Source organism: Phalangium opilio, unplaced genomic scaffold (genome assembly GCF_054372755.1).
Source record: "Phalangium opilio isolate 3A_F unplaced genomic scaffold, DU_Popi_V2 ptg000209l_1, whole genome shotgun sequence".
In the NCBI taxonomy this organism is placed as follows: Eukaryota; Metazoa; Arthropoda; class Arachnida; order Opiliones; family Phalangiidae; genus Phalangium; species Phalangium opilio.
The window spans coordinates 19,922,524-19,940,684 of NW_028324217.1; the positions used below are offsets into that span (position 1 = coordinate 19,922,524).

General features: G+C 36.6%; 1 protein-coding gene across 1 annotated transcript in view; it reads left to right on the forward strand.

The window, feature by feature from the left end:
• LOC149621145 (uncharacterized) overlaps positions 1 to 18,161 on the forward strand; it is a 31,238-nt gene that overhangs the window by 2,606 nt on the left and 10,471 nt on the right. Inside the window, exons 5-8 of the mRNA XM_089854715.1 lie at positions 402 to 490; positions 586 to 1,242; positions 9,375 to 10,741; positions 11,702 to 12,688. Coding sequence (XP_089710841.1) covers positions 402 to 490; positions 586 to 1,242; positions 9,375 to 10,741; positions 11,702 to 12,688 — 3,100 coding nt within the window. The remainder of the gene's footprint in view (positions 1 to 401; positions 491 to 585; positions 1,243 to 9,374; positions 10,742 to 11,701; positions 12,689 to 18,161) is intronic.

Sequence of the window (18,161 nt, forward strand, 5' to 3'; positions counted from 1 at the left end):
TTATATTTGGAGCAAGGTTACTATTAAACCAAATCACACGCGTTAAATAGTTCCCTCATTATTACTCAATTAGTGCTTAACTATTTGCCAAGGCGCATGCATGCGCTTGTGGTCATTTTTGTCCCATCCACGTCAAGACAATCACGGTTTGTGCAGTGTTGATTGCTGAGGATTTAGCAAATACCAAACAGTTATAGAATTCACCCCACGTTGTGATGCCCATCTGAAGTTTGATGAGCAGGAAAGCAAATGTTCAAAAAGGGGTCCTTCGCCTGGGAAGAATCATGTTACATGATATAATTAAAGAGTGTCACCCTTTTTCTATTATCCCCTTCTGATAAAATGAGTTAATCTTTTATTACTGTTGCTATATCAGTTTTTAATATTTTTTATTTGGACAGTTCGCAAAGTATACCAGCTGAGATTACCAACAACATTTACCAAAGTCTGCTTAAAGTGGAAGCCACGAACCTCGAGCAATTTGGGATAGGTATGGTGTCACATTATTGTGATTCTGACACGCAACCTGATGTAGTTCCAGTTTGATAAAACTATTAGGGTTATTTTTTCGTTTTGATCATCGAGGTTCGTTGGCAAAAGCCGAAGGTGCTTGCAATATCGAAGGAACGCTGACTGAAGAAGACATTAAGGAAGAATCACCTGAATGTGGTGCGGAGATTGGCAAAGGAAACACGTCCCAAACTAAAACTACCTCAAAAAATGCGCGTTTTACAACGCGAATTATGAAACTATGTATTCCTAAACTCAAATTCCGTGACGGTGTTCCTTTACTTAACCTTGAAGGCGAAGCGCAGTTCGAAATGTCTCCTGTCCCAACGACAGATTCGCCTCCCGAGAACAATCTTAGCGTTAACAATTCTTATCCCAAATCACGAATTTCTTCGACCAAGAGAGGAAATGAGAGAATAGCAACTCGATCCAAGAAATTGTGCCTTGAAAAACATGGGGAATTGTCGTCGCTTGACGCAAATAAGGAAAGCAATTCTCAGGAAGAAGCCCCAGAGGAGAATCTTGATGATGACCAGTCCAAAATCACCTTGACCGATTCAAAGAAAACTGATAATAGACAAAATCAAACTATGAAACTGTGCTTGCCAAGCGATTTACCAAAAGAACCGATTCAAGTTGAAGACAATACTTCAGTGTCCGGCTCTGATTCATCCGAAAGTAGCTCGTCAAGTAGTTCCGAAAGTAATACAACTTCTGCCAGTTCGGAAATTGGTAAGTCATTTTACGCTTAGGGTCAACAACGATTTTCGGGACTGGAACATAAGACTCAAAAATCGTCAAAATTGAGCCACTTACAGTAGAAACCTCACCAAAAACAGAGGATGTTTCGAAATTTTCTAGTGGTAGTTCCCCTAACAGGTTTTTTAACCCCGTCCTTTCTAACCCTGATTACTTTCTGTCTTCCCTGCGATTTTTCAACCTAATCCTCAATGTTTAGCATTTTAAATCTTAAGTTTCTAAAAATTTTGTCTCATTTAAATTAATACGTTTTTTAACTTTAAATTTAAACGGAAAATTGTCCCTGCGAATAATATTAAGCTCAAAACTTGGTTACCTAAATTCAGCGGTTCAGACTGAGCTCCGTGGCCACCGGAGGAGACAATATTCCCTTTTAAAAATGCAGGTTCCCGGCCTTCCTTGGTGTCTTAATAGTCTGGAGGATAACTGTCGATTTTCAATAAAATCATGCACTTTTTCAAGAAAGCATGAAACTTGGTATAAAGTTAGTTTGAGGTATATTAAGTCAATTAAAGATTGGAGGCATTCCGTATCTCTGTTGTGACAGCCGTGACAAGCCGTCAAAGCGGCCGTGAAATTGTAAACTCACCTAGCATCATTTTAGGTAGCGCCCCTCGAGATACGCCGCCTTCGAGCTATAGAGAAAATGTAGGGTCGTGTATAAAGCAAAAATCTCTCCGATTCGTAGGAGCTCAGTAAGGAATGAAAGAAATTTTCAATAGAAAATCAAACCACGCGCTACAAAATGAAAAAAAAAAAAATTAACTCTTAACTGCTATTACTGAACATTTTACAATAACAATTTGGCAACATAATTAAAGGCATAATTTCGCATAAGCACAACTCCAAGTAACACCTGTTACTTTTATTAATAAAAATATTTAACCATAAATATTATTAGAGTTGTAAACAATTTTTTTGATCATTCATGTGTAAAACCCTCTGTGGGTTTCGGAAATTGTTTTATATCCAACTGCTTTAAATCTATTTTCATAATTGCCAGGGCAAGTCAGTTTTTCAGTGGTATTTTTTTGACATAAGAAGCATATTTCCCAGTTTATCTCGGTTTCTTCGTTTCCTTTTAAATTTAGAGAATCGCCTTTCACTAACACGAACTTGTTCATAACTAAGCCGAAGTATAAATTAACTTGGATTTAACTACGACGGGAGCTAAAATCTACTTTTATAAAAGAAAAATTCCGGTAACTTCATAGTGAACCGCGCTCTGCACTATACAACTATGATATCAAGTCCTAATATTTCTTGTCATGCAAAAGATGACTAAAACCCCGTAAATAACCTAAAAAACCAGAAAAAGCAGAAAAACATCCATCCATTCTATCACTGCAATACCAAAATTTACCATGAAGTTTCAGATCTTTACAACTTAACAAGCATTAATTAGCAGTATTGGGATACCGAATTTCTAACTGAGTGCCTGTATCATAAAAATATTTTTCGATCTTTAAAATGTGAAGAATAATTAAAATGTTCTCAAATTATTACTTAAAAACGTTGACAGTTGTTTATTCTTAAATGTTGCGAAATTATAAATTTAATATTGTTGCGAAATTATGACTTTAATATTGTCGCGAAATTATGACTCTAATTATGTTGCGAAATTATGACTCTAATTATGTTGCGAAATTATGACTAATTATGTTGCGAAATTGTGACTAATTATGTTGCGAAATTGTGACTTTAATTATGTTGCGAAATTGTGACTTTAATTATGTTGCGAAATTGTGACTTTAATTATGTTGCGAAATTGTGACTTTAATTATGTTGCGAAATTGTGACTTTAATTATGTTGCGAAATTGTGACTTTAATATTGTTGCGAAATTATGACTCTAATTATGTTGCGAAATTATGACTCTAATTATGTTGCGAAATTATGACTTTAATTATGTTGCGAAATTATGACTCTAACTATGTTGCGAAATTATGACTTTAATTATGTTGCGAAATTATGACTTTAATTATGTTGCGAAATTATGACTTTAATTATGTTGCGAAATTATGACTTTAATTATGTTGCGAAATTATGACTTTAATTATGTTGCGAAATTGTGACTTTAATATTGTTGCGAAATTATGACTCTAATTATGTTGCGAAACTGTGACCTTAATTATGTTGCGAAATTGTGACCTTAAGTATGTTGCGAATTTGTGACCTTAATTATGTTGCGAAATTGTTACTTTAAAATGTTCAATAATTCTAAGAGAGCGGTAGCTCTCTTAGATAAGACTTCATACAGTAACAGGTGTTACTTGGAGTTGTGCTTATGCGAAATTATGCCTTTAATTATGTTGCCAAAATGTTATTGTAAAATGTTCAATAATAGCAGTTAAGAATTAAATTATTTTTTTCATTTTGTAGCGCGTGGTTTGATTTTCTATTGAAAATTTCTTTCATTCCTTACTGAGCTCCTACGAGATTTTTGCTTTATACACGACCCTACATTTTCTCTATAGCTCGAAGGCGGCGTATCTCGAGGGGTGCTACCTAAAATGATGTTAGGTGAGTTTACAATTTCACGGCCGCTTTGACGGCTTGTCACGGCTGTCACAACAGAGATACGGAATGCCTCCAATCTTTAATTGACTTAATATACTTCAAACTAACTTTATACCAAGTTTCATGCTTTCTTGAAAAAGTGCATGATTATTTCAGCTATCCTCCAGACCATAAGGAGCCCAAGCAAACGTTGCTTAGATTGATAAGACCTTAGTGCTTTACTCCCAATGGTCTTTGAAACTGTGAATAATTTCATCTAAAGAATATTTTCGAGAACTTACTCCGTCTCTATAGCAGTTCTCGAATCTATGCAAGCAAAGAGAATATACCAAGAGGAGCAGAAAGTCTAGCCTTTCACAAGGCTTTTGAAAGGCCCGGCCACAGTTTTGGTCGTAACTAGATCCGGTTTGTGTTGATTGGCTAAGCAGCGACGCCTTTTATCGGTTAAATTATGTCGACTGCTCATTTTTGATGGTGGCTACAGGGCCGGAAATATGAAAAATTTCTTATAGGACACGTGTCCAGTGACCCCTGTATTTGACTGGAAAATTTACTGGACATTGTCCACTGGCGTGTGCGTAAATAGTGTCGCATCTTCATAGTCAAGCTATCAAAACTTCGGAAAATTTATTGGTCAAAATGTCCAGTGAACCTCTTAGTTTTTAAAACATTTACGGGACATTTTTATATTTTATTTGATAAGGTCCAGTGTCCTGCGCTTATTTCTGGCCCTGGGTGGCTAAGGGTTGATCTCTGGGTTGAATATTGACGTACAAAAGGTAATTTTTAAGTAGACCGAAGACTACAAGGTCACGTGAACAACCGGAACTAGTTGCTCCAAATTCAGAGCCGGTCCCTATTTACAAAGTTTCTGCTCCTCTTGGTATATTCTCTTTGATGCAAGTGGCCAATCGGTTCTTGAGGTAGTGTCGAAGGAACCGCGTCACCGAATAATTGTCCTTCGCGTGCTAGGAGGTTCTATACGAAGCGTTTCGAATATATCGTGTAGCTCACCTAGGCCCAAGATGCATACTTTGTGTGTGAAGCCTTACCGCTTTTGGTCTTACTGATAATGAAAGATGAAACTATCTATTATTGAAAACGTAATGAATACCATTTCTAATGTATTGAAAAGACTAAATGTATGGGAAACAAGGGTTTTAAAGAGAAAATGGTGTTAAGGTATACAGCCTTGCGATTTGGGTTGAGCCTTTCGGCAAAATAATGTTATAGTCGTTGCAAACTATCCAAGACGTTTTCTTTTCTTCTGACTTAATCGTTGCAATAAGTAAATCACGATTTTGTCACATACACCGCTTACGCCTCGGAGAAGTGGCCATCATATCCTAAAATTATGATGATATCCAACTTATCGAAAATTTTCCGCTTTCTCTACCATCATATTCAGTTCATAAGGGTAACGCCAGGGCGAAATGTTTCCCACACAGTCTTGAGCTAATTAGGAGTTACGTGTTAACAAATTGCAGTTACTTGCATTTTAACTTGATCACCTAGAACCAAAAAAGAGGAGAGGACATTATAACGTCTTTTAATAACGGCAGTCATACCATTTTCCCTTCCAATTTATTTTATAAGCATATTTATATTGCAATAGACTAAAACCTTAAATATTTTCTTAATATTTAACAACCATTAGTTTCCACTTTCTGATAAGTAAAATCTTCGGAGACAGTCATCTCGATTCGGAGCGGTACTAATTTGGTTTTCCGAACTTGTGTTTTCTTTAACTTTGTGTCATTTTAGTCCTCGGCATGACCGGTTTTATCAAGTGCTATTGAACATAGTAATGTGTTTGATTCAAATTGTAAGGAAGTTTCAGTTTGTTTGCTTTTTGAAGGGAAAATCCGAGAAGCAGCGTTCAACTCTTTGCAAATATTCTCCTGAATATAAAATTGATCTTGAACGTCACATTACAAATGGTACTGAAGAAAAACGCTTCAAACGTGATCAGTGTGACTATACTAGCTCCGAGAATGGTTCTTTGATCAGACGTGAACATGATTTAACTGCTCTGAGATCGACCTTGTTTGGCTTTCATCTTCCAAAAATCGCGAATGTGGGAGACACAGACTCCCTGCCGGAAAATCAGGCCGAAAAATTCCGCTTTAAAGTTAGATGAAAACTAATCTTGGGCAAAAAGCCGCTAATCTATGCTAATTTTCAGTCGTTGTGGTTGTAACATATTTATATGTATTGGACGAAACGTTCACACTTTTTATGTTATTTTTAAGATTCTCCATAATTTGAACTGTAGTACTTGAATAATGAAACAAACCCTTAAAATGATCCCTTTCCCAAGGATCTTCACTCTTATCTTATCATCACTGGTGCTTATTTCGACCCAAAATACTTTGGCAAATAGAGAGGGGGTGCCAGAATAAATTGGAAATTGGTAACGATTTGATCATCCATCGACGCATTCACAGCGGTGAAAAACCCTTCAAGTGTGATCAATGTGAATATGCCAGCTCGCAGAGCTGTCATTTGAACGTCCATCAACGCATTCACCGTGGTGAAAAACCATTCAAATGTGATTAGTGTAATTAGGCCAGCACGCACGAGAGTAGTTTAATAATATATCAACGAGTTCACAGCACTTGGTGAAAAACCCTTCAAATGTGATCAGTGTGAATTTGGAAGCACTCGGAAGAGTAGCTTGATTGCACATAAGCACATTCATAGGATAGGTACATATCGGGCTGTTTAACAAAGTTTCTTTAGATAATATAATGTGCAAAGCACATTAATGTTTAACTACAATTGTCTCTGCAAAGATTTAACGGCTCGTACTGGATCGAAAATAAAATTCTCACGAGCTAAACATCTGAAGGCATAAAGCAGACTGTGCGTTGTCTCGAAATAGAGACTCAGACGGTTCTATAAGTTTAACTAATCGAATCAGGGGGAAAGCTTCCATTCCCCCTCCCTGATCGAACCCGGTTACATCACTGCAAATATATTCAACCATCATAGGTTTGTGCACCTCCTAGGTTCACGTGGAATATCATTCAAACAAATAATATAGAATGTTTTATATATTTTTATTACCCTACAATTTTTTTTTTCAAGTTTCCGCAATCTCAAAGCATATATTGGGTTAGGTAAGATCAAGTCTTTGGAGACCGCTGTTTCGACTCGGACACATGGATTATTTCTGTTTCCAAAGTCGTTTTCTTTGATAATACATTCAAGTTGTGATCGATGTGATTATGCTAGTACCCGTAAGAGTACTTTAATCGCACATCAAGGCATTCATAGCTGTGAAAAACCCTTCAAACGTGATCAGTGTGAGTTTCCAGCACATTGAAGAATAATTTGATCAAACATCGACGCATTCATAGTGGCGAAAGACGATTCAAATGTTATCAGTGTGATTATATCTGCACTCAAAAGAATATTTTGATCAGACATGAACGTACCAATCACAATATATATAATATTGAATATAACCCTTTTTACCTCTCCGAGTGACGTATGTCACGGAGAGGTTCTAATTTCGACGTGTCTGTCTGTTGTTACACCCACGTGACCGCGTTCGCAGTTTGCAATGTTTTGACAGAGAGAATTTATAATAGGGAGTGGAAGCTCTCGCCCTTGACAGTGCTAAATACAATGTAGCTCAAACAAGTAGGCTGCGACGCTAAAACTGGCCAGGTAAATTTCCGGTCCCATGATTCTACTTTAATTTTAAAGTTTGCCCTCAATCACTGTTGGTTGTACAATTACCCAATAAGGGTTCGCGATTTCTAGTACGACTGGCGCCATTTGGAGTTATTTTAAGTCAGATGTTTCCCTTACCCTAAAAAGGTAGCGTCTATTTCCCCTAGACCCTCCCGCAATATTCTAGACCCACCCTAGAGGGAGGGGCCACAAAAATAGTACCGGAAATAGACCTGGCCAGTTTTGTTGATCACGTGATTTTTGAGCTACATTATATTCCTCAGTTTCCACTCCCATTTATAAATTCTCTCTGGTTTTGATGTGTAAAGAAATCCTACAGAAGCTTAATATTCACTTTTTCCATAATATAAAATGAATATGTGGAAGTATTTTTCGTGGTTACCATGCCTTTAGTACTTTTGTAGCTTTAATGCCCTGTTTCATTTTGATATTCCAAGGACATTTTTTAATATTTTTATTTGAAATGGCTGTAAGCTATAGTACATATAGAATAATCCTTGCTTTAATGATTTCGAGAAGAAAGCTAAGGCCTGGACCCTGTCGGGTGAATCAATTGTTATCCGCAATAGGCTTAGTGAACCTAAAAGTAAATAGTTGAGACCTGAGGTGAAGTAAACTTTGAGTTTTAATTTTCGTGTCTGTAATGAAGGGACATTAACGGTTCAGAGTGAGCCGAAAGTTAATTACACGTTTAAATAATCAGGTTTAGATTTTATGATAGAAAATAAGCATCATGGTGGCAATTAGATCAGTGAAAGGGCTAATCGGTTTCGGGTTATAGGTCAGAAGTTTTAAATTTTTTTAGGTTGCGCATTGACTATCAGTGCATCTAACCACAAGTCAGCTTTGGTGATATTTAACGTTAACACTCATGTTGGCAAACTAAGAATATCGTTGAGGTGAAACAAGACAGTAGTGTTTATTCTGCTAACTAGTTGTGAATGTAGCTATAAGAATATAGGGTTAACAGTTGAGGCGTAGACAATTGGGCCTTTTCAAACACATAAAGGTTGTATCTCTGCAAAATTTATACACTTCATGTCCTGTTTTTTCCCATTTACTGATTTAAATGTGTCCAAGACATATCTTTATTGGATGTAAATGTCGTCTGCTTTACTGTATATTCGCTATGCTTGGAATACTGCTTTAATAATTCGTAAATTTTTACTTCAAAAAAGAGAAATAATTCTATATCTAGGTTAATAAGTTTGTAGTAGTAGTCCTCCTCTTGACTCGGAGAGGTAATATTTTGGTTTTTCCAACTTGTTTTAACTATAACAAACAATATTTGATATAACAAATGGTAATATCAGTAATTATATCTTCGCTATTAAAGAATAAAAATTTTACCATAATAATTGATTAATATATTTTTGCTTTGAATATTAATTTGCTTCTTTAATAACTTTACCGTTGTCATCACTTCTTGTGCTAGTTGGTTTCAACAGAAACAGGAAAGACTGCAAAATTGTCGCTAACCCCTTGACTTCATACTTGTGGTGTTTTTTTTCACTACTTTGTAGGTGTTATCATGCACCTACGGAGATTTAATGGCAGAATATGGCTGTTCATATTGTCACGTGTATTTTATTGTACATTTATAATGGGGAAGTTTGCATTCTGTATTACGCGAGTGTCTAACGTGGGATCAAGTTTGAATCTTCCACGTTCTCAACGCATATATTAGATTTGGTAAGGTCAAATCTTTGGAAACCGCTATTTCGACTCGGACATCGGTTATTGTTTCTGAACTTTTTTTGTTTGCCTTTGTGTCTTTTTAAGCCCAAGCATAACCTGTTATATCAATTGCCTTTGAACATTGAAATGTTTGTGACGCGAGTTGTTTGATATCAAATGAAGTTTCGATTTATTTCCTTTCTACAGGAAAATCCAAGAAAAAATGTTCAACTCGATACAAATGTTTACCTGAAAATGACAGGGAGCTTGAACTTAACAACCGAAAGCATACCAAGAAAAAACGCTTCAAATGTGATCAGTGTGACTATGGTAGCAATAACAAGAGCAATTTGATCACACATCAACGCATTCACAGTGATGAAAAACCCTTCGTATGTGATCAGTGTGACTATGCAAGTACGCGGAAGTATCATTTGATCATCCATCAACGAATTCACAGTGGTGACAAACCCTTCAAATGTGATCAGTGTGACTATGCAAGTACGCGGAAGTATCATTTGATCATCCATCAACGAATTCACAGTGGTGACAAACCCTTCAAATGTGATCAGTGTGACTATGCAAGTACGCGGAAGTATCATTTGATCATCCATCAACGAATTCACACCGGTGAAAAACCCTTCAAATGTGATCAGTGTGACTATGCAAGTGCGACGAAGAATGTTTTGCTCAGACATCAACGTATTCACACTGGTGATAAACCCTTCAAATGTGATCAGTGTGACTATGGATCCACGCAGAAGGGAAATTTGATCGCTCATCATCGAATTCATAGCGGTGAAAAACCGTTCAAATGTCATCAGTGTGACTTTGCAAGTACGCAGAAGAGTACATTGATCACACATGAACTTCTTCACAGTGATGAAAAACCCTTCGTATGTGATCAGTGTGACTTTGCAAGTACGCGGAAGAACGATTTGAACGTCCATCAGCACATTCACACTGGAGAAAAACCCTTCAAATGTGATCAGTGTGACTATGCAAGTACGCGGAAGTATCGTTTGATCATCCATCAACGAATTCACAGTGGTGACAAACCCTTCAAATGTGATCAGTGTGACTATTCAAGTGCGACCAAGAATGGTTTGATCATACATCAACGCATTCACACTGGTGAAAAACCCTTCAAATGTGCTCGGTGTGACTATAAATCTACACGGAAGATCAGTTTGATTACACATCAACGCGTTCATAGCGGTGAAAAGCCCTTCAAGTGTGAACAGCGTGACTATGGTAGCAAGAACAGGAGTACTTTGATCAAACACAAACGAATTCACAGTCGTGAAACACCCTTCAAGTGTGATCAGTGTGACTATGCAAGTGCGCGGAAGAGTAATTTGATCACACATCAACGCATTCACACTGGAGAAAAACCCTTCAAATGTGATCAGTGCGACTATAAATGTACACAGAAGCATAATTTGATCAAACATCGACGAATTCATAGCGGCGAAAAACCCTTCAAATGTGATCAGTGTGACTATAAATGTACACAGAAGATTAGTTTCATCGCACATCAACGCATTCATAGCATTGAAAAAACTCTTCATATGTGATCAGTGTGATTATGGCAGCACGCAGAAGATTAGTTTGATCAGACATCGACGTTATAATCACATGGACTAATTAAAGGATTGTAGTTAAGCATACTCAGCAATTTAAAACTTGGAAAGAACCATTTCAAAAAGTGTTAATTGCGCAACGTGTTTTCATTTTCGTTTCACACATTACCGTTCTTGACAACTGTAGTAGATGCTCACTAACAAAATGTTTTCGATCATAGAAAAATTATTAAAAACTAAAAAACCTGTCATGACGGAATTGTCACCGGACAGGCTACACGGTTTTACAAATTTGTGGAATGTAACAAGCCTAACGTCTTAACGGAAAACTGGTAGTAATACGATGTTTGTATTAGTTATTTATAAAACCTTCACGACAATATTTAATGTAACCCTTTTTTTAAAAACTATAATTAACAATATTTAATATAACAAATGGTATATCAGTAATTATATCTTCACTATTAAAGAATGATATTTATACCATAATAATTGACTAATCGTAATTTGCTTCTTTCCTTTCTTTAACTTCGTCATCACTTCTTGTTCTAGTTGATTTCGGCAGAAACAGGAGAGACAGCAAAATTGTCGCTAAGCTTAACTTTACCGTTGAATTCATGGTTGTGTTTTTTCACTTCTTAGTAGGTGTTATCATGCACCTACGGAGATTTAATGGCAGAACATGGCTGTTCATATTGTCACGTATATTTTATTATACGTTTACTATGGGGAAGTTTGCATTCTGTATTACGCGAGTGTCTAACGTGGGATCAAGTTTGAATCTTCCACGTTCTTAACGCATGTATTAGATTTGGTAAGGTCAAACCTTTGGAAACCGCTGTTTCGACTCGGACATCGGTTATTGTTTCTGAACTTTTTTCGTTTGCCTTTGTGTCTTTTTAAGCCTAAGCATAACCTGTTATATCAATTGCCTTTGAACATTGAAATGTTTGTGACGCGAGTTGTTTGATATCATTTGAGGTTTTAATCTATTTCCTTTCTGTAGGAAAATCCAAGAAAAAATGTTCACCTCGATACAAATGTTCACCTGAAAATGAAAGGGAGCTTGAACTTGGCATTCGAAGGGATACCAAGGAAAAACGCTTCAAATGTGATCAGTGTGGCTATGCTGGTACGTGGAAGTCTCATTTGATCGAACATAAGCGCATTCACAGTGGTGAAAAACCCTTCAAATGTGATCGGTGTGACTATGCAAGTGCATGGAAGAGGGATTTGATCAGACATCAACTCATTCACAGTGGTGAAAAATTCTTCAAATGCGATCAGTGTGATTATAGAGGTACGCAGAAGTCTCATTTGATCACTCATCAACGAAGCCATAGCGGTGAAAAACCCTTCAAATGTGATCAGTGTGACTATGCAAGTGCGCGGAAGAGCGATTTGATCAGACACAAACGCATTCACAGTGGTGAAAAATTCTTCAAATGCGATCAGTGTGATTATAGAGGTACGCAGAAGTCTCATTTGATCGAACATGAACGCATTCACAGTGGTGAAAAACCCTTCAAATGCGATCAGTGTGACTATGCAAGTGCGTGGAAGAGGGATTTGATCGCTCATCAACGAAGCCATAGCGGTGAAAAACCCTTCAAATGTGATCAGTGTGACTATGTAAGTACGCGGAAGACTGATTTTATCAGACATCAACGCATTCACAGTGGTGAAAAACCCTTCAAATGTGATCGGTGTGACTATGCCAGCACAATCAAGTGTAATTTGATCACTCATCAACGCATTCACAGTGGTAAAAAACCCTTCAAATGTGATCAGTGCGACTATGGATTCACGCAGAAGAGTGATTTGATCAAACATCAACGCATTCATAGCGGTGAAAAACCCTTCAAATGTGATCAGTGCGACTATGGATTCACGCAGAAGAGTAATTTGATCAGACATCAACGTAATAATCACTTGGACTAATAAAATGGATTGTATTTAAGCATACTCAGCAAATGTAAAACTTGGAAAGAACCATTTCAAAATGTGTTAGTTGCGCAACATGTTTTCATTTTCGTTTCACACTTTGCTGTTCTTGACAACTGTAGTAGATGCTCACTAAGAAAAAGTTTTCGTTCGTGGGAAAATTGTAAAAGCCTATCGTTACGGATTAATCACCGGACAGGCTATATCGTATTATAAAATTGTGAAATGTAACTAGCCTAACGTCTTAACGGGAAACTGGTAGTAATACTATGTTTGTGTTAGTTATTTATAAATCCTTCACGAACAATATTGAATATAGCCTTTTTACCTCTCCGTGTGACGTAGTCCAGGAGAGGTTCTGTAACGGCCGTGTCTGTGTGTGTGTCTGTGTGTCTGTCTGTCCGTTGTTACACCCACGTGACCGCGTTCGCAGTTTGCGTATCGGAGCAAACGTGTTCGCCATCTCCGAACTGCTTTCACAGTCACGGAAATGGCTCCTCTACTTGAGTTCTCATACCACCATCTTCTGGTCTTTGTCCATCCCACACGGACACCAGTCTGTTCTTACTGGCTTCTAATCACCACCATCTTCTGTTCTTTGTCAATCCCACATTGACACCAGTCTGCACTTACACTGGCTTCTAACACCACCATCCACTGGTCTTCCGTCTATTCCACATAGACACCAATCTGTATCATTCGCTTCTACTCCATTATCATCGTTTGGTTTTAGGATATACGCGGCGTTCAGTTAGGGTTACGAGAAACGTCTAGCCTCCCTAAGGTGGGATCGCCACCAAAGGTTTTCGCAATTGCGCTTTTTCCTTACTATTATAATGGAAACGAATCGTATATATACCCCAAATTTGAATAAAGCCGGCAAGAGGGGTACCCTTCACTTTAAACGCCAATATTAGCAAAGTTTGAGAAGATAATAGGTATAACTTTATTTTAAACGATTTAACTATTATTAATGTTAATTATTGAAGATTAAAATAATTAAAAATAATTATATTTATTTAAATATTAAAGATAAACCTCTCGTGCAAAGAGAGAGATTATCATTGCCTCCTATTTCTACCAAGGCCCGTGCATGCGATATATTTCCTTCATTGCCTCCTATATCTATCAAGGCCCGTGCATTGTATATATATTTCACTCATTGCCTCCTATATCTATCAAGGCCCGTGCATTGTGATATATTTCATTCATTGCCTCCTATATCTATCAAGGCCCGTGCATTGCGATATATTTTTCAAAACAACAACAAAAATGGGAAACCCCAACTCAGAAACATAATAACGTTTTCATTGGATACTTAAGTTTATATAATCTTCTTGACACGGAGAGGTAATATTTTGGTTTTCCCAACTTGTATTTGACTATAATTAACAATATTTTATATTAAAAATGGAATATCATCTTCGCTATTAAAGAATAAAAATTTTACCATAATAATTGATTTATATGTTATTGCATTGAATCTTAATTTGCTTCTTTAATAACTTCATCTTTGTCATCACTTCTGGTGCTATGGTTTCAGCAGAAAGAAGAGAGACTGCAAAATTGTCGCTAAGCTTAAAGGGGCTGTCCAACCCCCTCTCCTTTTTACCCACCCGCTATGTTAAGCTCTATGAGCAAGATCGTCGTTTGTCCCACTGTCCGAACAGCCCCTTTAACTTTACCCTTGACTTCATACTTGTGTTTTTTCACTATTTTTTAGGTGTTATCATGTACCTACAGAGGTTTAATGGCAGAATATGACTGTTCATATTGTCACGTATATTTTATTATACGTTTATTATGGGAAAGTTTGCATTCTGTATACACAAGTGTCTAACGTGGGATCAAGTTTGAATCCTCCACGTTTTCAACGCATATAATAGATTTGGTAAGGTCAGGTCTTTGGAAACGGCTGTTTCGACTCGGACATGGATTATTATTGTTTCTGAACTTGTTTCGTTTGCCTTTGTGTCTTTTTAAGTCTAAGCATAACTTGTTATATCAATTGCCTTTGAACAGTGAGATGTTTGTGACGCGAGTTGTATGATATCATATGAGGTTTTAATTTATTTCCTTTCTCTAGGAAAATCCAAGAAAAAATGTTCAACTCGATACAAATGTGCACCTGAATATGAAAGGGATCTTGACCTTGACATTCGAAAGGATACCAAAGAAAAACGCTTCAAATGTGATCAGTGTGACTATGCTAGTACGCGGAAGTATCATTTGATCAGACATCAACGAATTCACAGTAGTGAAAAACCCTTCAAATGTGATCAGTGTGACTATGCATGTTCGTGGAAGGCTAATTTGATCAGACATCAACGAATTCACAATGGTGAAAAACCCTTCAAATGTGATCAGTGTGATTATGCAAGTGCGTGGAAGACTGATTTGATCAGACATCAACGAATTCACAGTAGTGAAAAACCCTTCAAATGTGATCAGTGTGATTATGCATGTAAGCGGAAGTATGTTTTTATCACACATCAACGCATTCATAGCGGTGAAAAACCCTTCAAATGTGATCAGTGTGATTATGCCAGCACAATGAAGTATAATTTGATCAAACATGAACGCAGTCACAGCGGAGAAAAACCCTTCAAATGTGATCAGTGTGATTATGCCAGCACAATGAAGCATAATTTGATCAGACATCGACGTTATAATCACATGGACTAATAAAATGGATTGTATTTAAGCATACTCACTAATATAAAACTTGGAAAGAACCATTTCAAAATGTGTTAATTGCGCAACGTGTTTTCATTTTCGTTTCACACATTGCTGCTCTTGACAACTGTAGTAGATGCTCAGTAAGAAAAGGTTTTCGTTCATAGAAAGATTGTAAAAACTAAAGTCCTAACGTCACGGAATAGTCACCGGAAAGGCTATATGGTTTTATAAAATTGTGGAATATAACAAGCCTAACGTCTTAACGGGAAACTGGTAGTAATACGATGTTTGTGTTTGTTATTTATGAAACCTTCACGACAATATTTAATGTAACCCTTTTTCTAAACTATAATTAACAATATTTAATATAACAAATGGTATATTAGTAATTATATCTTCGCTATTAAAGAGTGATATTTTTACCATAATAATTCATTAATCATAATTAGCTTCTTTACTTTATCTTCGTCATCACTTCTGGTGCTAGTTGGTTTCAGCAGAATCGAGAGACTGCAAAATTGTCGCTAAGCTTAACTTTACCGTTGAATTCATGATTGTGTTTTTTTCACTTCTTAGTAGGTGTTATCATGCACCTACAGAGGTTTAATGGCAGAATATGGCTGTTCATATTGTCTCGTATATTATGTTATACGTATATATGGGGAAGTTTGCATTCTGTTTTACACAAGTGTCTAACGTGGGATCAAGTTTGAATCTTCCACGTTCTCAACGCGTATATTAGATTTGGTAAGGTCAAACCTTTGGAAACCGCTGTTTCGACTCGGACATGGATTATTATTGTTTCTGAACTTGTTTCGTTTGCCTTTGTGTCTTTTCAAGCCTAAGCATAACCTGTTATATCAATTGCCTTTGAACATTGCAATGTTTGTGATGCGAGTTGTTTGATATCATATGAGTTTTTAATTTATTTCCTTTCTCTAGGAAAATCCAAGAAAAAATGTTCAACTCGATACAAATGTTCACCTGAAAATGAAAGAGATCTTGACCTTGACATTCGAAAGGATACCAAAGAAAAACGCTTCAAATGTGATCAGTGTGACTATGCTAGTACGCGGAAGTATCATTTGATCAGACATCAACGAATTCACAGTAGTGAAAAACCCTTCAAATGTGATCAGTGTGACTATGCATGTTCGTGGAAGGCTAATTTGATCAGACATCAACGAATTCACAATGGTGAAAAACCCTTCAAATGTGATCAGTGTGATTATGCAAGTGCGTGGAAGACTGATTTGATCAGACATCAACGAATTCACAGTAGTGAAAAACCCTTCAAATGTGATCAGTGTGATTATGCATGTAAGCGGAAGTATGTTTTTATCACACATCAACGCATTCATAGCGGTGAAAAACCCTTCAAATGTGATCAGTGTGATTATGCCAGCACAATGAAGTATAATTTGATCAAACATGAACGCAGTCACAGCGGAGAAAAACCCTTCAAATGTGATCAGTGTGATTATGCCAGCACAATGAAGCATAATTTGATCAGACATCGACGTTATAATCACATGGACTAATAAAATGGATTGTATTTAAGCATACTCACTAATATAAAACTTGGAAAGAACCATTTCAAAATGTGTTAATTGCGCAACGTGTTTTCATTTTCGTTTCACACATTGCTGCTCTTGACAACTGTAGTAGATGCTCAGTAAGAAAAGGTTTTCGTTCATAGAAAGATTGTAAAAACTAAAGTCCTAACGTCACGGAATAGTCACCGGAAAGGCTATATGGTTTTATAAAATTGTGGAATATAACAAGCCTAACGTCTTAACGGGAAACTGGTAGTAATACGATGTTTGTGTTTGTTATTTATGAAACCTTCACGACAATATTTAATGTAACCCTTTTTCTAAACTATAATTAACAATATTTAATATAACAAATGGTATATTAGTAATTATATCTTCGCTATTAAAGAGTGATATTTTTACCATAATAATTCATTAATCATAATTAGCTTCTTTACTTTATCTTCGTCATCACTTCTGGTGCTAGTTGGTTTCAGCAGAATCGAGAGACTGCAAAATTGTCGCTAAGCTTAACTTTACCGTTGAATTCATGATTGTGTTTTTTTCACTTCTTAGTAGGTGTTATCATGCACCTACAGAGGTTTAATGGCAGAATATGGCTGTTCATATTGTCTCGTATATTATGTTATACGTATATATGGGGAAGTTTGCATTCTGTTTTACACAAGTGTCTAACGTGGGATCAAGTTTGAATCTTCCACGTTCTCAACGCGTATATTAGATTTGGTAAGGTCAAACCTTTGGAAACCGCTGTTTCGACTCGGACATGGATTATTATTGTTTCTGAACTTGTTTCGTTTGCCTTTGTGTCTTTTCAAGCCTAAGCATAACCTGTTATATCAATTGCCTTTGAACATTGCAATGTTTGTGATGCGAGTTGTTTGATATCATATGAGTTTTTAATTTATTTCCTTTCTCTAGGAAAATCCAAGAAAAAATGTTCAACTCGATACAAATGTTCACCTGAAAATGAAAGAGATCTTGACCTTGACATTCGAAAGGATACCAAAGAAAAACGCTTCAAATGTGATCAGTGTGACTATGCTAGTACGCGGAAGTATCATTTGATCAGACATCAACGAATTCACAGTAGTGAAAAACCCTTCAAATGTGATCAGTGTGACTATGCATGTTCGTGGAAGGCTAATTTGATCAGACATCAACGAATTCACAATGGTGAAAAACCCTTCAAATGTGATCAGTGTGATTATGCAAGTGCGTGGAAGACTGAT